The 18,471-nt window shown below is 45.4% G+C and overlaps 3 protein-coding genes across 21 annotated transcripts in view; all 3 read left to right on the forward strand.

The window, feature by feature from the left end:
- Window positions 1–18,471, forward strand: part of LOC143354555 (uncharacterized) — a 112,952-nt gene that overhangs the window by 53,046 nt on the left and 41,435 nt on the right. The window contains exons 7-8 of one of the 18 annotated variants that reach the window (XM_076788784.1): window positions 8,440–8,545; window positions 11,401–11,662. The exons of 14 other annotated variants lie outside the window; for them this stretch is intronic. In XM_076788784.1, the coding sequence (XP_076644899.1) occupies window positions 8,440–8,545; window positions 11,401–11,602 (308 nt within the window). In that variant the 3' untranslated portion in view covers window positions 11,603–11,662. Of the gene's footprint in view, window positions 1–1,060; window positions 1,327–8,439; window positions 8,546–10,946; window positions 11,173–11,400; window positions 11,663–12,399; window positions 12,747–18,471 lie in introns of those variants that run through there. 3 more of the 18 variants (XM_076788779.1, XM_076788788.1, XM_076788789.1) reach the window with 3 other exon arrangements.
- On the forward strand, window positions 1,211–2,596 carry LOC143354574 (longitudinals lacking protein, isoforms A/B/D/L-like). 2 transcript variants are annotated; one of them, XM_076788815.1, is made up of 2 exons: window positions 1,211–1,342; window positions 2,266–2,596. In XM_076788815.1, exon 2 carries the CDS (start codon window positions 2,304–2,306, stop codon window positions 2,538–2,540), a length of 237 nt encoding a protein of 78 aa, XP_076644930.1. In that variant the 5' UTR covers window positions 1,211–1,342; window positions 2,266–2,303; the 3' UTR covers window positions 2,541–2,596. The 2 variants fall into 2 exon arrangements, with proteins under 2 accessions (XP_076644930.1, XP_076644931.1); XM_076788816.1 differs by lacking the exon at window positions 1,211–1,342 and adding an exon at window positions 1,446–2,019.
- On the forward strand, window positions 3,726–6,565 carry LOC143354568 (longitudinals lacking protein, isoforms A/B/D/L-like). The gene is made up of 3 exons (XM_076788807.1): window positions 3,726–3,859; window positions 4,969–5,112; window positions 6,184–6,565. The coding sequence occupies exons 2-3, from the start codon at window positions 5,070–5,072 to the stop codon at window positions 6,486–6,488; spliced, it is 348 nt and encodes a 115-aa protein (XP_076644922.1). The 5' UTR covers window positions 3,726–3,859; window positions 4,969–5,069; the 3' UTR covers window positions 6,489–6,565.

The raw sequence follows: 18,471 nt of genomic DNA on the forward strand, positions 1-18,471 counted from the left end.
TTCTTTCGCAGCTTGTCCCTCGAGGCATCCGATCTTGGGAAACGATACGTCCGGAAATCTGGTCCGTATCGGAAACATTGCGTTTTATTCTTCGCACCGTTCTTATCCAGTCTTGTGTTCATTAACAATTTTCTGCGATCCATCAGTTTCGTCTGTCCACGTTCCCTACGATTAGCTGACAACAAACTATTCGAATAAACAGATATTCTGCGTGGACTCTGCGCGCGACACATGCAATCGCTAATAACAATGTACCGTCGCGATGTCCTTATACGATCTGAATGTGCAATAAATGATGTTAGAAAATGTTCCATATCGATGACTAAATTCTCCTCGCGCCGGGAGTACCGGCGAAAGTACTCCGGAGGGATGCCACTACTCTCCCCTTGTCATCGCATCGGAGCCGTCAGATTTGAGTCTTGTCTCCTAACTTCTTAATTCTCCCTGATCCGGCGACTCTGCCTCGCATCGACTAACAAACTCCGGGTCGCGTTTATGTGCTTGCGCGTATGTGTACGTGCGTGTGCGTGTGCGTGTGCGTGTGCGTGTGCGTGTGCGTGTGCGTGTATGTGCGTGCGCGCGCGCGTGTTTACGTCTTTCGATTGCTATGCGCCTGCGTAGAGATACGCAGGTGTACCGTATAACTCACGCTATAACTCGCCCGGAGTTCTCTCATGAACCGCTTAACGCATTGTACCGGTTATGCTTCTTGTTTGGGCGCTGATACCTCCAGAAACACCGTTTCCCGAATTTCGCTGGGGAAAATCCCGTTACGCGACCATACGCGGGTTGCCGAATCGTGCGAAGAGAATCACAACAAGCTCGAGAACCGTAGGACGGACTCGTGTCCGATCGAATCTTGTTCTATCGTGTTGCTTCGGCGTTGCCTTTTCCCGGGCAGGCTCGAACGTCGAGGTCTCGGAGTTCTCCACGGTCGCATAGAACTCTGAAACGTGTTCTCGTTTCTCGGCTAAGAAAAACGATGCTCGAATCGACGCCGGTGTGACCGCGATAGGCCCGATACCCGAGTAATATACCGAAGGCTTCGTTTTGTTTTCAGATCCGTTGTATTTCCCGAGCGCGCGGTACAAGAAGCTGCGGGTGCGTCGCTTGCAAGACATCTCGCACAAGAAGTTCCCGTGCCCGAACTGCCCGAGCGTGTTCGTCTGGAAGTGCACGCTGAAGAGGCACTTGAGGAACGAGTGCGGCAAAGAGCCGAAGTTCAAATGCCCGTACTGCGAGTATCGCGGGAAGTGGAAGGCCAACGTGATCAGGCACATCAAACGAGTGCACAAGAACTGCAGCATCTACGTTTCCAACGATTAGATCGTCTCCGGAACGAGTAGGCCAACTTTTGTATCGTATACGAACACGTCGGGAGGGCCGGGGGTCTGCTATGTCGTTCCTTCGTCGTCGATCTTTTGTTGGTTCTCGCATCGGACAGGCGAAGCATGTACAGCGTTTCAATCTTAACGCTGTACCGGTGAAACGAGAATAACGGATACACACTTCGCCCGGGCAAGTCAGAAAAAGAAAACACTTGTTGCTATTTACGACGATTAAAGATATTTACTTTGTAAGAAATAGGTGTTCTTTTAATCGCTCTTCGTAATCTTAACGAACACGCGAAAGGTTGAACACCTGCGCAGGATGTCTCAGGTTTTGAAAATGCAGTTTATTAACACTAAACCTACCGCCATTCTATTCCACGATTATCGAGATTGATAAAAACGCTTTCACAGGAAATCACCGAACCGACTTCTTGACTTAAGCGCGCGTTGTAGTGAAAACTAATTTCAGTAAATTCAATCTTCTCACTTTTACGCGTGCTTGGTGGGTTCGGTGTTGAGAAAAATGAGCCACGCTCGACAGAAGTTACACGATGAATTTTTTACTAGCAGGATTGATAAGAATTTGCGGCGCGATGGTGTGTCGGTCGCAGCAAAACTCGAGACACAGCCTGTACGAATGTTCCAGACGTGCCTGAAACGGAGACAATCCCGCCGAGAAATTTCTTTGGTACAGATCCATTTCGAATCCCGCGGACAGTACAATTAGGCTATAAGCGGACTCTGCGTGATTCCCCGGTGGATGTAACGAAGCGAATAAAGTGTTAATTTGTCAGAGCCAGTAAGGCGGTTTGCGTTCGTTGAGCGAGGTTGCTTGGCTCGCGCTCTACAGCCACCAGAGTTTGCGTGAGAATGGCGGAGAGCGCGTGGACCGATCGATCGTCACGAGAAAATCTGGTCTGTTGGTCTGTTTCAGGCTGCTTCCAGAAGCGGTGGCCGTTTAGCAAGATTGGGATGCCGACGAGGCGACCGCACGAGAGCGTGTACGTCTGCCCGAACCCGAATTGCGCCAAATCGTTCAGTTGGAAGGGGAACCTGAACAGGCACCTAAGATACGAGTGCGGCCTACAGCCACGGTTCAAGTGTCCATATTGCGAGTATCGGTGCAAGGTAAAGGGGGACGTGAACAAGCATATCGTCAGGAAGCATCCGGGCTCCGCCCTCTACGTTGTCGACCTCTTTCTCTCCTGATCGAATCTCTGACATTGTATTTTTTAAAACCGAATAAAGAAGCTCTTTACCTTAAACATCTCGAGTATCTCGTCCGACGATCACTGTGCTGGCGTCTCTGTTCCAGCGTGTTTTTCTTCCAGTGAGAAAGTCGGATAAACGGCGGTTCGTCGAGACAGAGCAGTGTCGTCAGACGAGGGGAGGGAACACGAATCGAGGGGAAAAAAGTTACCCCCTCTTTCTCTCTCTGTCTCTCTCTGCCGGTACCGGATTAATCACGTGACATTGTGATACACGTGACCGGGCCACGGCAGAAGCGTAGGGGAATAGCAGGGTAGAAGGGGAACGGTAATCTGGCGACACTGAGACCGAGCGGCCGCTGAAGAGTGGGGCTGGATCTTGCGAAGTGAACCGTAAACATTTCAGCACAATTTAACCGAGCACCACCGTACTTTCATTCGATCCCGTTTTTGCCTTCCCATCTTTAATAATCTACACGCTTGTGTTGGGTACTGCACCGACGATGCGATTCAAATAAACCTTAAAATGTGACTTAAATAAATCTGTCCAGCTATCTTTGTTAAATTTGCACGATCGACGAGATCGATCGACTAAATATTATTAATTTCAGTTTCGACCGGTTTCTTTTCCGTGAAATAGCTCTATGGCTACTGGTTTTGGTTTTCAAGTTTGGTTCCGACTCGGAAATTAGAAACTCGGGCCACGAAGAGTCTAGGTTCTTCTGCCGCTTCTTCGAAACCGTCTACTGCCGATAAATATCACGATAATAATTAACTTTCTACGCACGATAATTGAGCAGCGGGTACCAGGACGACTGATCGCGAATGACTCGTTCTTTTTCAGGGTACAAGGGATCCTTGTCGAGGCTGGCCCACCGGCGGACCAACTGGTTCATGAAACCGAGTACGTACGCCTGCCCGAATCCGAACTGTCGGAGCGTGTTCGCCTGGAAGAGGAATCTGACCAGCCATTTGCGGTACCAGTGCGGCCAGAAGCCTAGATTCAAGTGTCCTTATTGCGATTACGTGTGCAAGGTCAAGGCGGACATACGGAAGCACATCCGGGTGAAGCACAAGAACCACGACGTCTACGTGATCGATATATTCCAATCGTGGGAGGTTGTTCGATGAGGCCGAGTTTCCACGGGGGACAATCATCATCGCCACGGTCCATCCTCTCGCTCTCCATGCTGGACCGTACCCAGAGATTCTTCTAGTTCGACGATCTCAACCCATTTCTAAACCACTTGATCCACGAGAAGTATTTCGAGAAATCCCCCGGAATTCTGCGGGTTTTCGGTGGAATAGATTTTTCCCTAGGTGGGCATACTTACGGAACAACTTTTAAGGCGTTTAAAGAAACGGAAAGGCTACTCTACCACAGAGGAGATCAACGACCAATTTTTAATCAGATATTTCTAACAGAAACTTTTAATCATTCTCGTTTTCCATTGTTTAGTTTCTGTTATTGTAGAATTAATAATAAACATCAATTTCGAATATCCTATTTACTAGAATCGTGCCTTTGAATGTGTACACGAATTACACGTCTGCACATGTCATTTGAAATATACGTGTATTTAAATAACACGAAACAGGGATATCTACTATTTATCCTATCGACAAAAACCTGTCAAACGAAATTTGTTAAAAGAATGGACTTGAAAAATCACGAGGCTCGACACTCCACGGCTCAAAACTGAGTCGTTCCGTTAAAAGATTATTTCCGATAAAGCTTTTTCATTGTCAAAATGATTTTATTTCAGCACGCTATATAAGCTCCGTCCGACCGAGGAACGAAACTATGATATAAATAAAATCAGTTTGACGACGGAAACAAATTTATCATAATTTTTTAAGAGGACCATTCAGTTTTGACCCGTGGTTCCTTTTGCAATTTTTATCCTTGCGACGAATAGAATGCGATGCAAGGGAAAAAATTTGTCGACCTTTTGACCTTCAAAAGAAATTAGAGGTCAAGTTTGATTTAGCGGAAGTTTACATGAATTTCTTTACACACTGTAACCAATTAAAGCATTTGCAAACAAACAGAGTCGCGCCATATCGAATCCGTGCGTTTTCAAGTCTACGTTGCGTCACGGCCACGAATCCGAATGCGTACGCGACGAAACTCGCATCGCTTCGCATGCATCGCACTGTTGTAACGTCCTCTGGGCTTCTTCGGAGTTTAGGCGCGGACTGTGCGCAGGTACTAACCCCAACCAGCCGTGTAATCGATACGTTTCCCGGAATGACGGAAGCGAATCCCTCCTCGGTCCCGGTTCGGGCGGAACGATGCTCGCGAATCACGGGCCGGAGGATTTCTCTCCGTCCGGTCCCGTATACACCTCGAGGAGCAATCGAAGAGGCAGTTCCCCAGTGTCCGTTCCGTTTCGGTTTACCTTAACATCGACTTTTTCTCCTTCTAGGTATCGACCGTCGTCGAATCGGAAAGAAGTTTCCCTGTCCGAATTGCCCGAGCGCCTTCGGCCAACAGCCGAGCTTGACCAGGCACTTGAAGTACGAATGCATGCAGGAGCCGCGCTTTCAATGCCCGTACTGTCAGCAACGAAGTAAAAAGACGTCCCACATTTATTCGCACATCCGAAAGAAACACGCGAACTTCAACGTGTTCGTGATCGACATACTGGGTCAACCCGGCGAGTTTTAACGATTCTCTTTACTACATACTTCGAAGATCGAAGCGCTGTTTCGGTAAAGAAGGATCACTTTCTACTTCCGGGCTAGCAACCCGTTTCAATGTTATTATTCGAAACGATCGACGACAGTCGCGAGAATTGAAAAGTATTTCAATAAAATCTTTGTGTTCGTTTTCGAGCGTGACCAACGCTCCTGATCATTTGTTACGCCAACCGAGGTTTCGGCTCACCTGACAAGTTTATTGTAATTCATGTTAGCGAGGCTAGGACTGATCATTTTGTACGTTCGGGTGAATGTTAGGCAACGGCGAGCCTACGCTTGAACATTATTGTTCGAAAGGATCGGCGACATTCACGAGAATTGAAAAATATTTCAATAAATCGTTGGCTTCGTTTTCAACCGTGACGGATGGAATCCGTGAAAGGCTTCTTCTTTGTTTTGTTTTGTTTGATCCTGTTAATTAATCTGTTACGCGAACGTGGCTTCAGCTTGCAAGTTCATTGTAATTCGTCTTGGCAGACAAACGAGAACGGAAAGCGGTGGTGATTCGTCACCACTTAGTTAACAGATTAATTACAGTCGAGAGATGCAAGCGTGCATAGACTTCCTCGATATATAGAGTTCTAAATCTTTTTTTTTTTCTCTTTTTGGATACATGATTACCATCGAGAAGTAGAAAGTCCATAACCAAGGTTCCTCGGTCTCGCGTAACGAGATCGAAACGACCCTGTATACCATTACGATCTCCCGTTATACAATTGTCCCGGCCGGCACCAATTGTATCGTGTAAAGCAATGTGTTCGAACGAATAAATAGATTTTTCAAAAAAGAAAAAAAACCAAAAAACCAAATCGAATCGTCGATTTTCTATGTCGAAGAGTGGCATCTAGACAGGGTGTTGGAGTATAGTTAAGGATTAATCCGTAGCCGAGCACCACGAAACGACTTACGAAAGAAACACGACCGTTCCGATTCTGTTCCAGGATACTACACCGAGTGGTACAGCTACTGCCCGTGGAACGTGAAACCGTATCAGTGTTTGAACTGTCCGAACAATTACTCAACGAAAGTCCACCTGAAACGGCACGTAGTCAGCGCCTGCAACGGAAAGGAGCCACGCTACAAGTGTCCCTATTGTCCCTATAAATCCCGTTATCCGTCCGACACGTACAAGCACGTGAAACGGCTCCACGAGTACCACGACGTGTTCGCGATCGACGTGGAGAACCAGAGGACCTTCTTCCCGAAAGACGCGCCGCTGATGCAAGACAACAAGCCAATCTTTTGAAATCACTTGCCGCGCGCGTACTGTACATACATTAGGAAATGCTGCGACTAAAAGTGTACTTAAAACCAAGACTCGTCTCTTGAATTCTCTACTCCTCATTCCTGCAACCATCTCTACCCATCGTGTCACAGAGTAATCTATCCTATCGACAGCGAAACCAGAGACGAGAAGTACAGGAACATCTCCGTAACTGTCGTATCGTCTGCCGACTTGTATTCCCCTCAAAATGCTTCCCCTTCTCCTACCAAATGCGACTCGATTCTCTCTCTATAGACTCTCTCTCTCTCTCTCTCTCTCTCTCTCTCTCTCTCTCTCTCTCTCTCTCTCTCTCTCCCTCTGTGTGCGTGTGTGTGTGCGTGTGTGGGACAGGGTCCTCGGTTCCGGCAACGTGCTTTCCAGAGAGAGAGCTGTTTTACATTTAATTGTTTAGTGATTTAGTTTAATCTTTCTCTTTCTCTCTGTATACTCTTTTCTTCAATCAACATATCCTGTAGACTTTTCCTTAAAATCATCCGCACGGTGTATCAGACGAGTTTTTGAAAAAAGCAAACCGTCAACTCGTAACAATGCAAACGTTACAAAGCGTTTCGATCAAGAACTACTATTGCAGTGTACGGGTTCGTATGCGACAGTTACGGAGAGGCTACTGTAACAAGTGACTTGTTTGAGTGGTCTGCAATCAGGATGGCGGATCCTAGATATTTGTAGTAGTTGCACGCACGAAATATGTCGCCGGCGATCTGTGTGTCTCGTTGCTGGAACTGCTGGACCCTGCGCAAGTATCTCGCTGCGTTTTCTGTTTCAGCATGCTGGGGTTACGCCGCGCTTCACAACAGATCGAAGAAGTACTGCTGCCCTAACTGCCCGAGCGGATTCACTCGGGAGACGAACCTCCGAAGGCACGTGCGCTATGGCTGCGGCCAGGGTCCCAGGTTCAAGTGTCCCTACTGCGAAATGCACTCGAAAGAGATCTCGAACGTCTATAGGCACATCAGGACCAAGCATCGGGGGATGCGAGTGTTTCTCGTCGACGTGGCCACCAATCGACAATTCTACGCGCGAAAGAATTAGGTTTCCGACCGGGACCGATCATCCAACGACCGCAATCTCACCGACACTGTTGTTCGGGGCGATTTCTACCAAGCGTTTCATTCGCTCTCTCGGAATTCCCATCTGGTTCTGTGCTGGGTTTGCATCGAATCACCGACAATCGTTTCACCGACTATGTTTTAGTCGACAACGTTTGACCAAAGCTCCCAGGCGGGGTTGCACTCCCCTTAAAATGGTTCCGCTTCTACCACTATTTGTGGCTCGATCGGTGTGATCGATCGCGTGATCGGGCCGAAGCCAAGGTGGAAGCTTGGAGGAATAGCGTCGCAGATGGGGAAGGGTAGAGTGGTAACATTGTTGACGAGACGATTGTCGGTGATTCGATGGAAACCCTTTTGTGCTCCCCGGCACGAACGATACGCTTATTGCAGACGACATTCCGCGATGGCTAGAGCGTGGTTGTTTATGTAAATACAGTTTCTTTACGTATTTAGAAAATAATTAGTTTATACTTTGAGAAAAGAAACCGTTCGATCCTTGGTTATCGGTTTATTATTATATTGTTTGGAGAATCGAGTGTACTTAATAGAATCCACAAAACTAGGTTCTGTAAGCTCCGAAGCTTACGTTGGACAGCACTGGCCTACCACGATGATACGTTTGTTCAAAAGACAGATTAAATTTATGGGATGTGTGTAAGCCTGAGCGGATGTTGTATAATAAAATATGTTTAATCGAGGCACTTCCTCTTTTCGTCCCTGAAAGTCATTCGAAGGACGAATCTACAACGTGTTTTCTCCCGGTAATTAGTATTTGAACTGGATTCGTCCAACCTCCGAATCATCAACCATCTCTTATTTGTCGAAAATTTCTTCACGATTGTTTCTAATTTTGATTTCAGGCTTCGTATACTATTCACCGTTAACCGGGCTGGCGAGCCAGGGCCAACAGCAAGGACTGCCGTTTTGTCAGCGGCAGACAGGATTGAATCAAGAGAAAAGCAATAGGTTAGTTGCTGATCGAAAAACGATCTGATTTCGTGGTTTTTGCTTTTGAAATTTTACCAAACACCGTCAACCACTTCTCGATTACGGGAGTGCTTACATTTTAGAAGGAAAGGGAAACGGTACCTTTGCCTAACGTTCACATTACGCGTCGCGTGAAATCAATTTAATTCGCCTTTCTTTCTACAGGGTGTCCCCAAAAATGTTGTACACCCTTAAAAATGGATGATTCCTGAAGCGATACCTTTTCCTTTGCGAAAATCTTCTCCGCGGCTCTGTTGAGGAGATATTCGGGAAAAAGAGGGACCGATCAGAGCGCGGCTACAGCGGACGGATTCTGGCTCGGCCAATGCCAACACCGCGCTTCGATCGGTCCGTGTTTTTCGTTAATAACTCCTCAAGAAAGAAACATTTTCGCAAAGGAAAAAGCTACTTCAAATCACTCGAGGAATCGTCCCTTTGAAGGAAGTACAGCGGAGAAGGGAGGGCATTGAAATGTGATATTAACTCTCGGACTACGGTTTCTGGGTAATTCTGACTGAACTATTGTGGTCGATTATGCGATGTCAACGTACTCGCAATCGGATATCTTGGTAAACAAAGTGTAGTAGAGAAACTGTGAAACTAGGAAAATACGTTTTTACATTGCTCGTGCAGTTGAGTTTTAGCGTGAAGAATTGTAAATCATGGAAAGCTCGGTGTTTACTGAAATTCGGAAAAAGCGTTTTCACACGTATGCGTCACACGTTCGGGAATAAAACGATTCGATCATTTTTGTTTTTGTGTATCGCATACGCGCGCACGCAGCGGCGGGACCGCGACTCGCGAATAGCGCTCTAAACGAAGACGATGAAATATCACCGGGTGATGAGTATGAACATTGTTGCAGTGACAATGAGCCGGAACTACAGGTGGAAGATAAATGTTCCGCGTCGAGTCGGCGTAAAACAGATCGAACACCACAAGCACCGGATGCAAGCCTGCAATCATCGAAAAAACGGGCCCGATGTTATATCTGCATTCGGAATGACACAAAGTACAGTGCAAGGTGTCAAATTTGTAACAGATTTATTTGTAAACATCACAAAAACATGACTGTTATGTGTCAAAATTGTAGCGAAGCAGAATAAATGACGTACGTTTATTCTACAGGGTGAGTCGCGTGACTTGCACACCTGAACTATTCATTTGCGCGTCTAACGAGAAATTGTTTAACACAAAAGTTGCATTTTGCCAAGGGGGCCAAACGACCACGCAACAGTATTTCTTGCATTTACAGGATTTCGAAATTTTCAAGTCAACTATGATCCTTTAAATGAAATCTTATATCTTGTTCAAAGGAATATTAAATTTCAAGTGAGACATATATTGGTCCGAGTTTAATAGTGTTTTTACTTGAAATTTATGCAAGAAATAGGATTCCATTTAAAGAATCAAAATTGAGCTTGAAAATTTGGGTACCTCTGCACACATATAAGAAATACTGTTACGTCAACTTTTGTATCAAACGATCTTTCATTCGACAAAAATATGAAGTTATTTGTGCCAGTTATGCGACCCGTTTCTATATGTAAGTTCATCACGTTTCTTTTTCACATTCTTTTATTATTCCTTTGTTTTCCTATATTTACCAAACGATTGTATTATACAGAGTTATTCTACAATAATATCGTAAGTTCACCACAACATTTAAAAGAACCGCAATAATAGCAATAAATTTCACATTAAAACTTACAAAATCTATGCCCACAAGAAGCATTTACGTTGGGTCAAAATGACCCAGCTACATTCGTAGTCCGAGGGTTAATTGCTAATTTTGTAAGGAGGATACTTAATCGAGAAGTGGTTAACACATTCACCGCCAAGAGAAATTTACCTGACTTTCCGTTTACGCCAATTGGATTATTTCATACTTGAGAGGAGAAAAAGTAAACGCTGAAAAACATAACCGTGCGAAAATGTTAAATTGCCCAGTCTATCGGTGACCGCTATCGCTTTGCGATAATACAGGGTGGGGCAATCATTTTGTCCACCTCGAATATTTCCGTTACCTGTAACAATATGAAAAAATGATGTATACAAAAGTTGCACGATATCGGTTGGGAAATGTTGTGATGTAAACGCTTTCTATATGCGCGATGGAGATTTCAAGGATACCTTGACTTCTGTAAGTGGAAAGATCCGCTTCAAGGTAGGTATATCCACTTGAAGAAATCAAGGTGACCTTGAAATCTCCGAAACGCCTTCGCACACGAGAAAAGCGTTTGCAAACGCAACGTTTCTATTTTTCATATTATTACAAGCAACGGAAATATTCAAGGCGGACAGAGCGATTGGCCCATGCTGTGTTATGTATATTTAAGGTATCGAAATGACAATGACCGTATTGTATATCTTTGCGTAGAGTGCATCACGAATTGCGAAGCAAAGACGGAAACGTTCGGCACACGAGACGGCAATGCAAAAAATGCTACGAAGAGAATGTGAAGAGATTCGGTCGAGAATTTGCAAAAAATCGTACGAAAAAGGTCATAACGTTCTGCCAAGATTGTTACGGCAACCCTTACTTCTGTTTGCCATGCTTCAATAAGGTTCACCGTGACATGTTCGCATAATCGTTTCATCCTTGATCGAGTAAATATATTTCTTTGTCAACGTATGTTTAATAGTTCTATCGTTTCCGTTGAACCATAATCCATACTACCGTCAAAGCGTAACCTCACAGTCGACGACTGACCGTTCGCGAACGCTTTAACACATTCATTACATGACTGGAAAGCTTGGTGACCGTCATGGCGGTGAATGTGTTAACAATGTCCCATCGGCTCGATCCCGTTAACAACGTAACGATCCGTCAGGTATACTTGTCCAAAGTGCGGGAGGAGTTATCAACATATGCACCACATGTTGCGCCATTGCAAGCTCGAGTGCGGAAGTCCTCCGAGGTTTCAGTGTCCCTACTGCGGGATGAGAAGCAAACAGTCGAACAACGTCTACAAACACATACGCATCAAGCATCCCGGAATGAAACTGGAGATTGTGGTGCTAGAATACGATTGAGGATGAAAACAATTTCTACATATTTCTTTCTTTTTTAAATAAAAGAGTGATTTTTAAGTACGAACGTGTAATTATTGGTTCCGTCCCTCGAATCTATTCGACAGCATTTGTACTGCGTTTGGGGGAAGCAATCGGGTTTTTTTGGACGGATGAATTAACGATCTAAATCATTTTCCAGGTGAAAGCTCGCTCGCCTCGACGTGGGAGTCCGGTCGAAGCGATCATCGAAGAATTAAAAAATCCCTCGCAATGTCTTCACACCTGCGCAAAACGGACCGTTCGAATCACATTTTGTCTCGGTACACAGCTTGAAGATGCCTGCAAACGCTTTCTTTGTTTGTCTATTTAACTTAAAGTATTGTGCCAGCGTCAGTGTGTCAGCCCGCAAGCACAATCTCTCCAAGCCGGTGTCCATTCGTTTAATAGACTGCGGATTTGATGCGTCCACGGCAAAAAAGCGGGTAGGTTGAAACAGTGAAAATAGAAGAAAATTTAAACATTATTTTCAACCTGTTAAACGAAAGAAATCAAATTTTTATTTCACTTTCTTGCCATCCGGGTAGAAGGTTTTTATTTTGCACGAAGATCCGCAGTCTACGTATTAATATCTTTCTTGTCCGACTCGAGGAGCCTCGCCAAATCCGATTCCTAATAGAATAGTCCCCTCTCGACCGATGATCGACTCGATGAGAAAGAATAACAAGTTTCAGGTGTTTCGGAGGTTTCCCAAGAGCCTGAAGAGACTCGGCACTTCGTCTTCCGTTCGATCTAACCACGATCTACCGTTTCTTTTTCAGCCTTCCTACAAATGTTGCCGCTGCCCTGGCTCGAAGAGAAGTACCCGGAACGAAGCTCGAGAAAGGGTAAAGCCCGGTTCCCTTGTCCGCGTTGCCGGAAGAGCTACACGACGAAGAGCGCGGTGACGGCCCACTTCAAGTACGACTGCGGCAAACCACCGCGTTTCGAGTGTCCCTACTGCGGCAAGCTCAGCAAGAAGAAGTTCAACATCCAGGATCACATACGGCACAAGCATCCCATGAAGCCTGTTGTTTGTAACACGTTGTTTTAGGGCAAGCCAGTTCTTCGAACACGTTCGAAACACTTTTACGTTTGCGCGCGTGTAACCAAGCCAGGGTCTACCAGTGCTGGGCACGTTTCGCACCCCTCGAACGCTTCATTCCCCCACCAACCTCTCTTTCGTGCTGCGCGCACTATTTCTCTCCCCGCTCTAACTTCCCCTTCTACCGCGCTATCCCCCACGCTTAAACCGCGGCACGGTCACGCGATTTCCCCTGAATTCGTGCTGCCTCCCCTCATTTGGCGACACTGGCTCGTTGGTATCTCGTGTCTTCGTTGCCCCACCGTACGTACCTTCGTAGCAATACCACTTCAAGGTAACGGTGCCTGCTGGACGGGGACAGTGGTCGCTACGGTGGGGACTATTTTTTCCTCGATTCAGGGAAACGTGCCCAGCCCTGGTCTACACCCTGGAGAATCAGGCGAACGAACCGTGAACGATCACGAAGGAATTTTTGAAATTCGGACGTCCCGTTTCAGTTGGTTCTCTCGATGGTGCAAGGTCGAGCAGGGAATGCTCGAACGAGTTTATTTTTCTTTCGTTCGTTGATGAACAACGAATGACCTTGCTTTCGTGGATGCTCGTGTTTTTCTTTTCTTTTCTTTTCTTTCGTCGAGCTTTCGGACAGCTTAGAATCATTTGCACCAGCATCCTTGGAGCCTTGAAACGTGATGCGCACATCGTGGTCGGATATCCAATGTTCAGATCAACTTTATCGAATGGAATCGCCCGTGATAGCGCAACCTACAACTGAACACATTCAGGTTATGCAAGCCGAATGAAAATTTTCTGAGAAGCAGTTCTTAGAAAAATGTTCGATACATGTTTTTGTTTTTCGATCGGCCAGCGTCCAAAGGGGTGAAAACAGTCCTCGAAGTTGGGGGTCGAAAACATATTTTATTGGATATGGTGGAAACTATTGGAAGAATGGTTTAAATAGAAAGTAGTGTATTTTCTTTGATAAGAAGTAGATCTGCGAAACCAGATTTCAAATGTCACTATTTGTATAAATAATATCTTAAAAATTCGATTTCTGTTTTGGCGGATCTATTTATTATAAAAAAATACACAATTCCTCTAGCTCTAATAGTTTCCAAGATATTCGATAAAATATGTTCCCACCCCCAACATTCATAGTTGTTTTCACCGCCTGTGGACGATGGCCGATAAAAAGAACACGCGTCGAATATTTTTCTAAGCCCCTCACAAAATTTTCAATAAAATCGGCTCGTGTGAGTTGAATTTGTTCCCTTGTTAGTGTTTTTTTTTAGTGGATTTTCGAAATATGGAGGCCCGGCACTTTGTTGGTAGAGCGGGTCAGCCATCTTTACGTGTACATAATTTACGGATATATTTCCGTAGAGACAATAAAAGATGTAATATAGTACTGTTGACGGCCGGAATGTTTAGTTATGTGATGTCGCGTGGCCTGTAACATCAAAACGGAAGTGCAAACGATATTGAAGTTGAGCGGTCTTAAACTCACAGGTTCATATGGTGATAAAAAAATATGGTTACGGTCAAATATTTTCAGTGGCCAATAAGAGACAAAATTTCTGTTTTTCTGTCTAGATTGTGCGGTACCAAGTGTTCCATTGTCCGAACAAAGTTCTTCGTTCTCTTCGCTGATTCCTGTTGTACTTTCCATATCTTTTATTCGGAATAATCGGTGTTGGTACCTTGCAAGCATAAAATCTCACAGAATTTTTGTACCTTATTCAACTGTTCAAGTACTTGACTGTAATATATTTAACCCGACACCCTGTACACTATAATGCGGGGTGCGATAAAACACAATGGACGAAGAGAGGCAACCGAAGATGCAATAGTCACGTAAGATCGGTACGATTACTTGGATCAGGCCCGGGCAACTGGTGACTCGCGAGCCACGCGCAAATTCTCTTCCCATTTCTGAGACCCCCCGCCATGCTCCCGTGGAGTGTTGGAGAATGGGGTGGGGGGCTAGAAATCTATATAGGAGGTTGTCTCCAGGAGAGACGAAACCTGCAAGGGAACCTGAAGACCGGTAGTGGTGGGGGTCGTGAAGCTACGGCGGGGAAGAAGTTGTCCAGGCCTGGCTTGGTCGAATAAAAATCGATTCTAGAGAGTTGAATGCTTTTGTTGGTCCGACTCGGTTTTCTTGGCGATGGTCGATGTGTACTAGCTTACCGATTACAGCGTGCCCTCGATAAGAGCTCGTTCCTAGTCTTGAAAATTCAATTTTCTATACTCGCAAACACAGATGCTAATTCGATCGGCAAACTATCGGACGAAGACTCTGCTTGGAAAGCCTTCGAGAGTTTATCGTATCGTGGCACTTCGTTGCCGGATCGGAATAGCGAGCTCTTATCCAGGCATCGCAGCTCGAAAATCTAGGAAAATTCAATTGGCGGGGAAAACTTATGAAACTCGGCAACTCGTTCGGCGATCCGAAATGATCGTGGGACAATCTCAAAGTTCAATTTCGATGGGCGTTTTTCTATGTTTTCGAGCTTGACTTCTCCTCTATGCATGAACACGTCCTTCTTGTGCCTTCGTTTTCGTATCCCGTTTATTCAAAGCGACAGACAAATAAACGAATCAAAGAACACACAGTATTGTTCCGTGGACGGGCTGCTGGCTGACGATCTTGACCCTGATGCGATGTTTTGTAGGTGGCAGGCCCGGCGATGTTCGCGCGACGCGTCCGAAGAGGTTCGTGAAGATACGGGACACCTTGTACAACGCGAACACCGGGAAATTTCACTGTCCTAACTGTAACAACGGCTACGGCAGGCGAGACACAATGTTGGGTCACTTTAGGTACGAATGTGGCAAGGCGCCGCGATACAAGTGTCCTTACTGCACACTGTGCAGCAAGAAGACATCGAACATTTATCAACATATCAGGTGTATGCATCCGGAGGAACAGGTCACGTTAGTCAAGCTCTATTGAGCCTCGAGCCGTTTCCGCGTGTGAAGTGAGTGTTTGCGTCGCGTCGCGTCGCGTCGCGTCACGTCGCGGGGAAAGTCAGTGACAAGGAAAAATTTGATTCCGCTGCGTACTTATTTCGTTTTCTCTGCCCAGAGTCGCCAGATCAGGGGAAATCGAGGGGAATAGAGTTACCCTCTCCCTCTCTCTCTCTCTCTGCCATTATCGGGTTATTCAGGACGCAGATGTAGTGGGGAATGGCATCGTGGAGGGGGTAAGGTACAGTGGGAGACAAGACCTAATCCGGCGACACTCTGGTCTACACTTACACTCGCGGCGGAAAGTATGTTGACACCTTTTCAAGCGGAATAACTTTTTTAAAATTGGTCCAAATGACTTGAATCTTTTTTGGATGTTAGACCAATTAGTTTGCTAGAGAATGACTAAGCAAACATTTTTTTCTAAATTATGATTTTTCAACTTTTTTATCTGAATCTATAACGATAATTTAAAAAATGCGTTTTGAAGATTTCGATAACTTATACGCATACCGAAAATTTCATAAAAATCGGTCAATGTTGCAACGAGCTACGAACGTTTCGTCAAGTGATTTGGACCAATTTTAAAAAAGTTATTCCGCTTGAAAAGGTGTCAACATACTTTCCGCCGCCACTGTATATCGGCGAAGTGACTTCAGAAAGGTGTTCAGCTTCCTGAAAAATAATCCCAACGATACCGTGGATATTCTTTTCTTCTCGATTATTGTTGCTTCATTAACAAAATTAGGATAGACAACGTTGGTAGACAGTAAATGGAAGCTCGAGGTACTCGAGAGAATTTTGAATCGCAATTGCGCTTTATTCCAATGATAATACCGCGCGTGTACAAAATACCTCTTTGATTTGTGCAAAGGGGCTGCGAATATTTTCATTCACGACATCAACAAATTTTCTCATTTCATTGGCTCGTCCCGCACGAACGGGTCTCCGAGTGAAAAAAAGAAAAAGAGACGCGATCGATCCGATTGTCCCGATTTTGAAAGTACGGAGGAAGACTGCGAATGTACATGGTGATGATCGTTGTGCAGAAGGGAAAGAAAATAAAGTTGACCAACAACCGGAATCCTCTCCTGGTTCAATCTCTCCTTTTAGCGTTTCAGCGAACCGCGGACGAAGAGCGTTTGACGGATCCTGTCAGGAATGTTGAATTAACAAATCTTCCGACCTGTCTCGTTTCAGGTGTCGCGGAACACCAGCCGACCAAGCGGTTTGTCTGCCGGGTCTGCGGCAAGGCGTTCAGTCACAAGCAGTCGTTGACGAGGCACGGCCGTCAGGAGTGCGTCGTTGTCGAGCCACGTTACGCCTGTCCCTATTGCGGGAACCGAAGCAAATATGCCACCGCGATCTATAGACACGTCCGAAGGATTCATCTTGGCCTCGAAGTCAAGACGAATCTTCTCTATTGAATCTCTGTTCTCCTCGGTAAACATTTACATTAACCGAGCCACCTCGCCGAAATAAGAAAATCACGATCCCCCTCTCTATTCCTACTCCAACTTTTACTCCAGATCGTAAACTGACTTGTTTTATTTATTTATTTTTTTTTGTTTTGTTTACATACAGTGACCCCAACTATAACCTTCAGAACGCTACTCAGGGTGATGACCTTGACAACATATTAAAAAATGGTCGAAATCGGAGGTGGCTCCCTTAATGTAAATATTTACCTTCTGCTCTTCTGATCTATGAGATTTTTCTATTTTTCTGATTTAACGAAGGAGTTCGCAGGTTCTCGGAAATCGGATCTGTCCACCTGTTAGCCGGGATGTGGAACTTTTCTTTCTGATATCTGACCCGTTCTTTATCGTGCTCCTGGTTTGGATATTTCGTATACAGTGGCAATATTTATTTTTCAATTAAATTATGAAATGTATTGTTCGAGGGGTGGCACGTATCTTCGTAATAAAATTATTTCACTGTCTTTCGAAGGTTACATTTAAAAAGACTAGAGTGCAACAAAACCTGTGTCAGTTTTTTGAAAGTTGGTTAAGTTGGAAAGGCAGCTCGGCCGACAAATGAAACCATTAAAAGAATAAAGAAAAGTCTGATTCAACGGATACAGGGTTCCACGATGATAAAGCTTTGCCATTTTCTACGTAACATCCGAACATCGCACACTTTGTATCGCACGCAAGCGAATAATCTTAATTAAACGAATTCTTTCATACTTTCCCCCATTGTTGCACGCACTTCCACGAATATCGACAACAGGAAATTATTGCTATTCAACGATAATTCTAGTATCCTTGCGCACACGGAGCGACGAGTCGAACCTAGTATAAATTCTAGCATGCATGGAGGTGATTTTGTTTGAAAAATAATTCTTAGAATGACGCGCACCGTCGGAAACATTGGCCTTCTTCTTAAACGTATATAGGCACCGATAGCGTAGCCTGACAAGACATTCGTTTCCACGATTCAACTATAAGCGACTTTTCTCTCGAAGCGACGAATAAGTGACTCGAAATCGACCGGGCAGCGCGTATTAACACGGCGTTATGGTCTCTGTTTCAGAGGGTGAGTGGTCGCGTGGCGCAGGTCCGCACATACTCGACGTATGGACGCAACAGCGTCCGCCACCGGTGGTAGACGCGCCGGGCACGCAAAGGGAGAGGTACGCTTGCGCGAAATGCAACAAGACATTCCCGCGCAAGTACGCGATGAATCGGCACTATAAGTTGTGCGACGCGCACCCGCGTTATCAGTGCCCTTACTGCAAGTACGTCAGCAAGTGGACGTCCGCCATCTATAAGCATATTCGGAGGGTGCATGTTGGACGATCGGTCGCCGTCATGATGCTTTATTAGCGGGAACAGGGCAG

This window comes from Halictus rubicundus, chromosome 5, assembly GCF_050948215.1.
Source record: "Halictus rubicundus isolate RS-2024b chromosome 5, iyHalRubi1_principal, whole genome shotgun sequence".
NCBI lineage: Eukaryota > Metazoa > Arthropoda > Insecta > Hymenoptera > Halictidae > Halictus > Halictus rubicundus.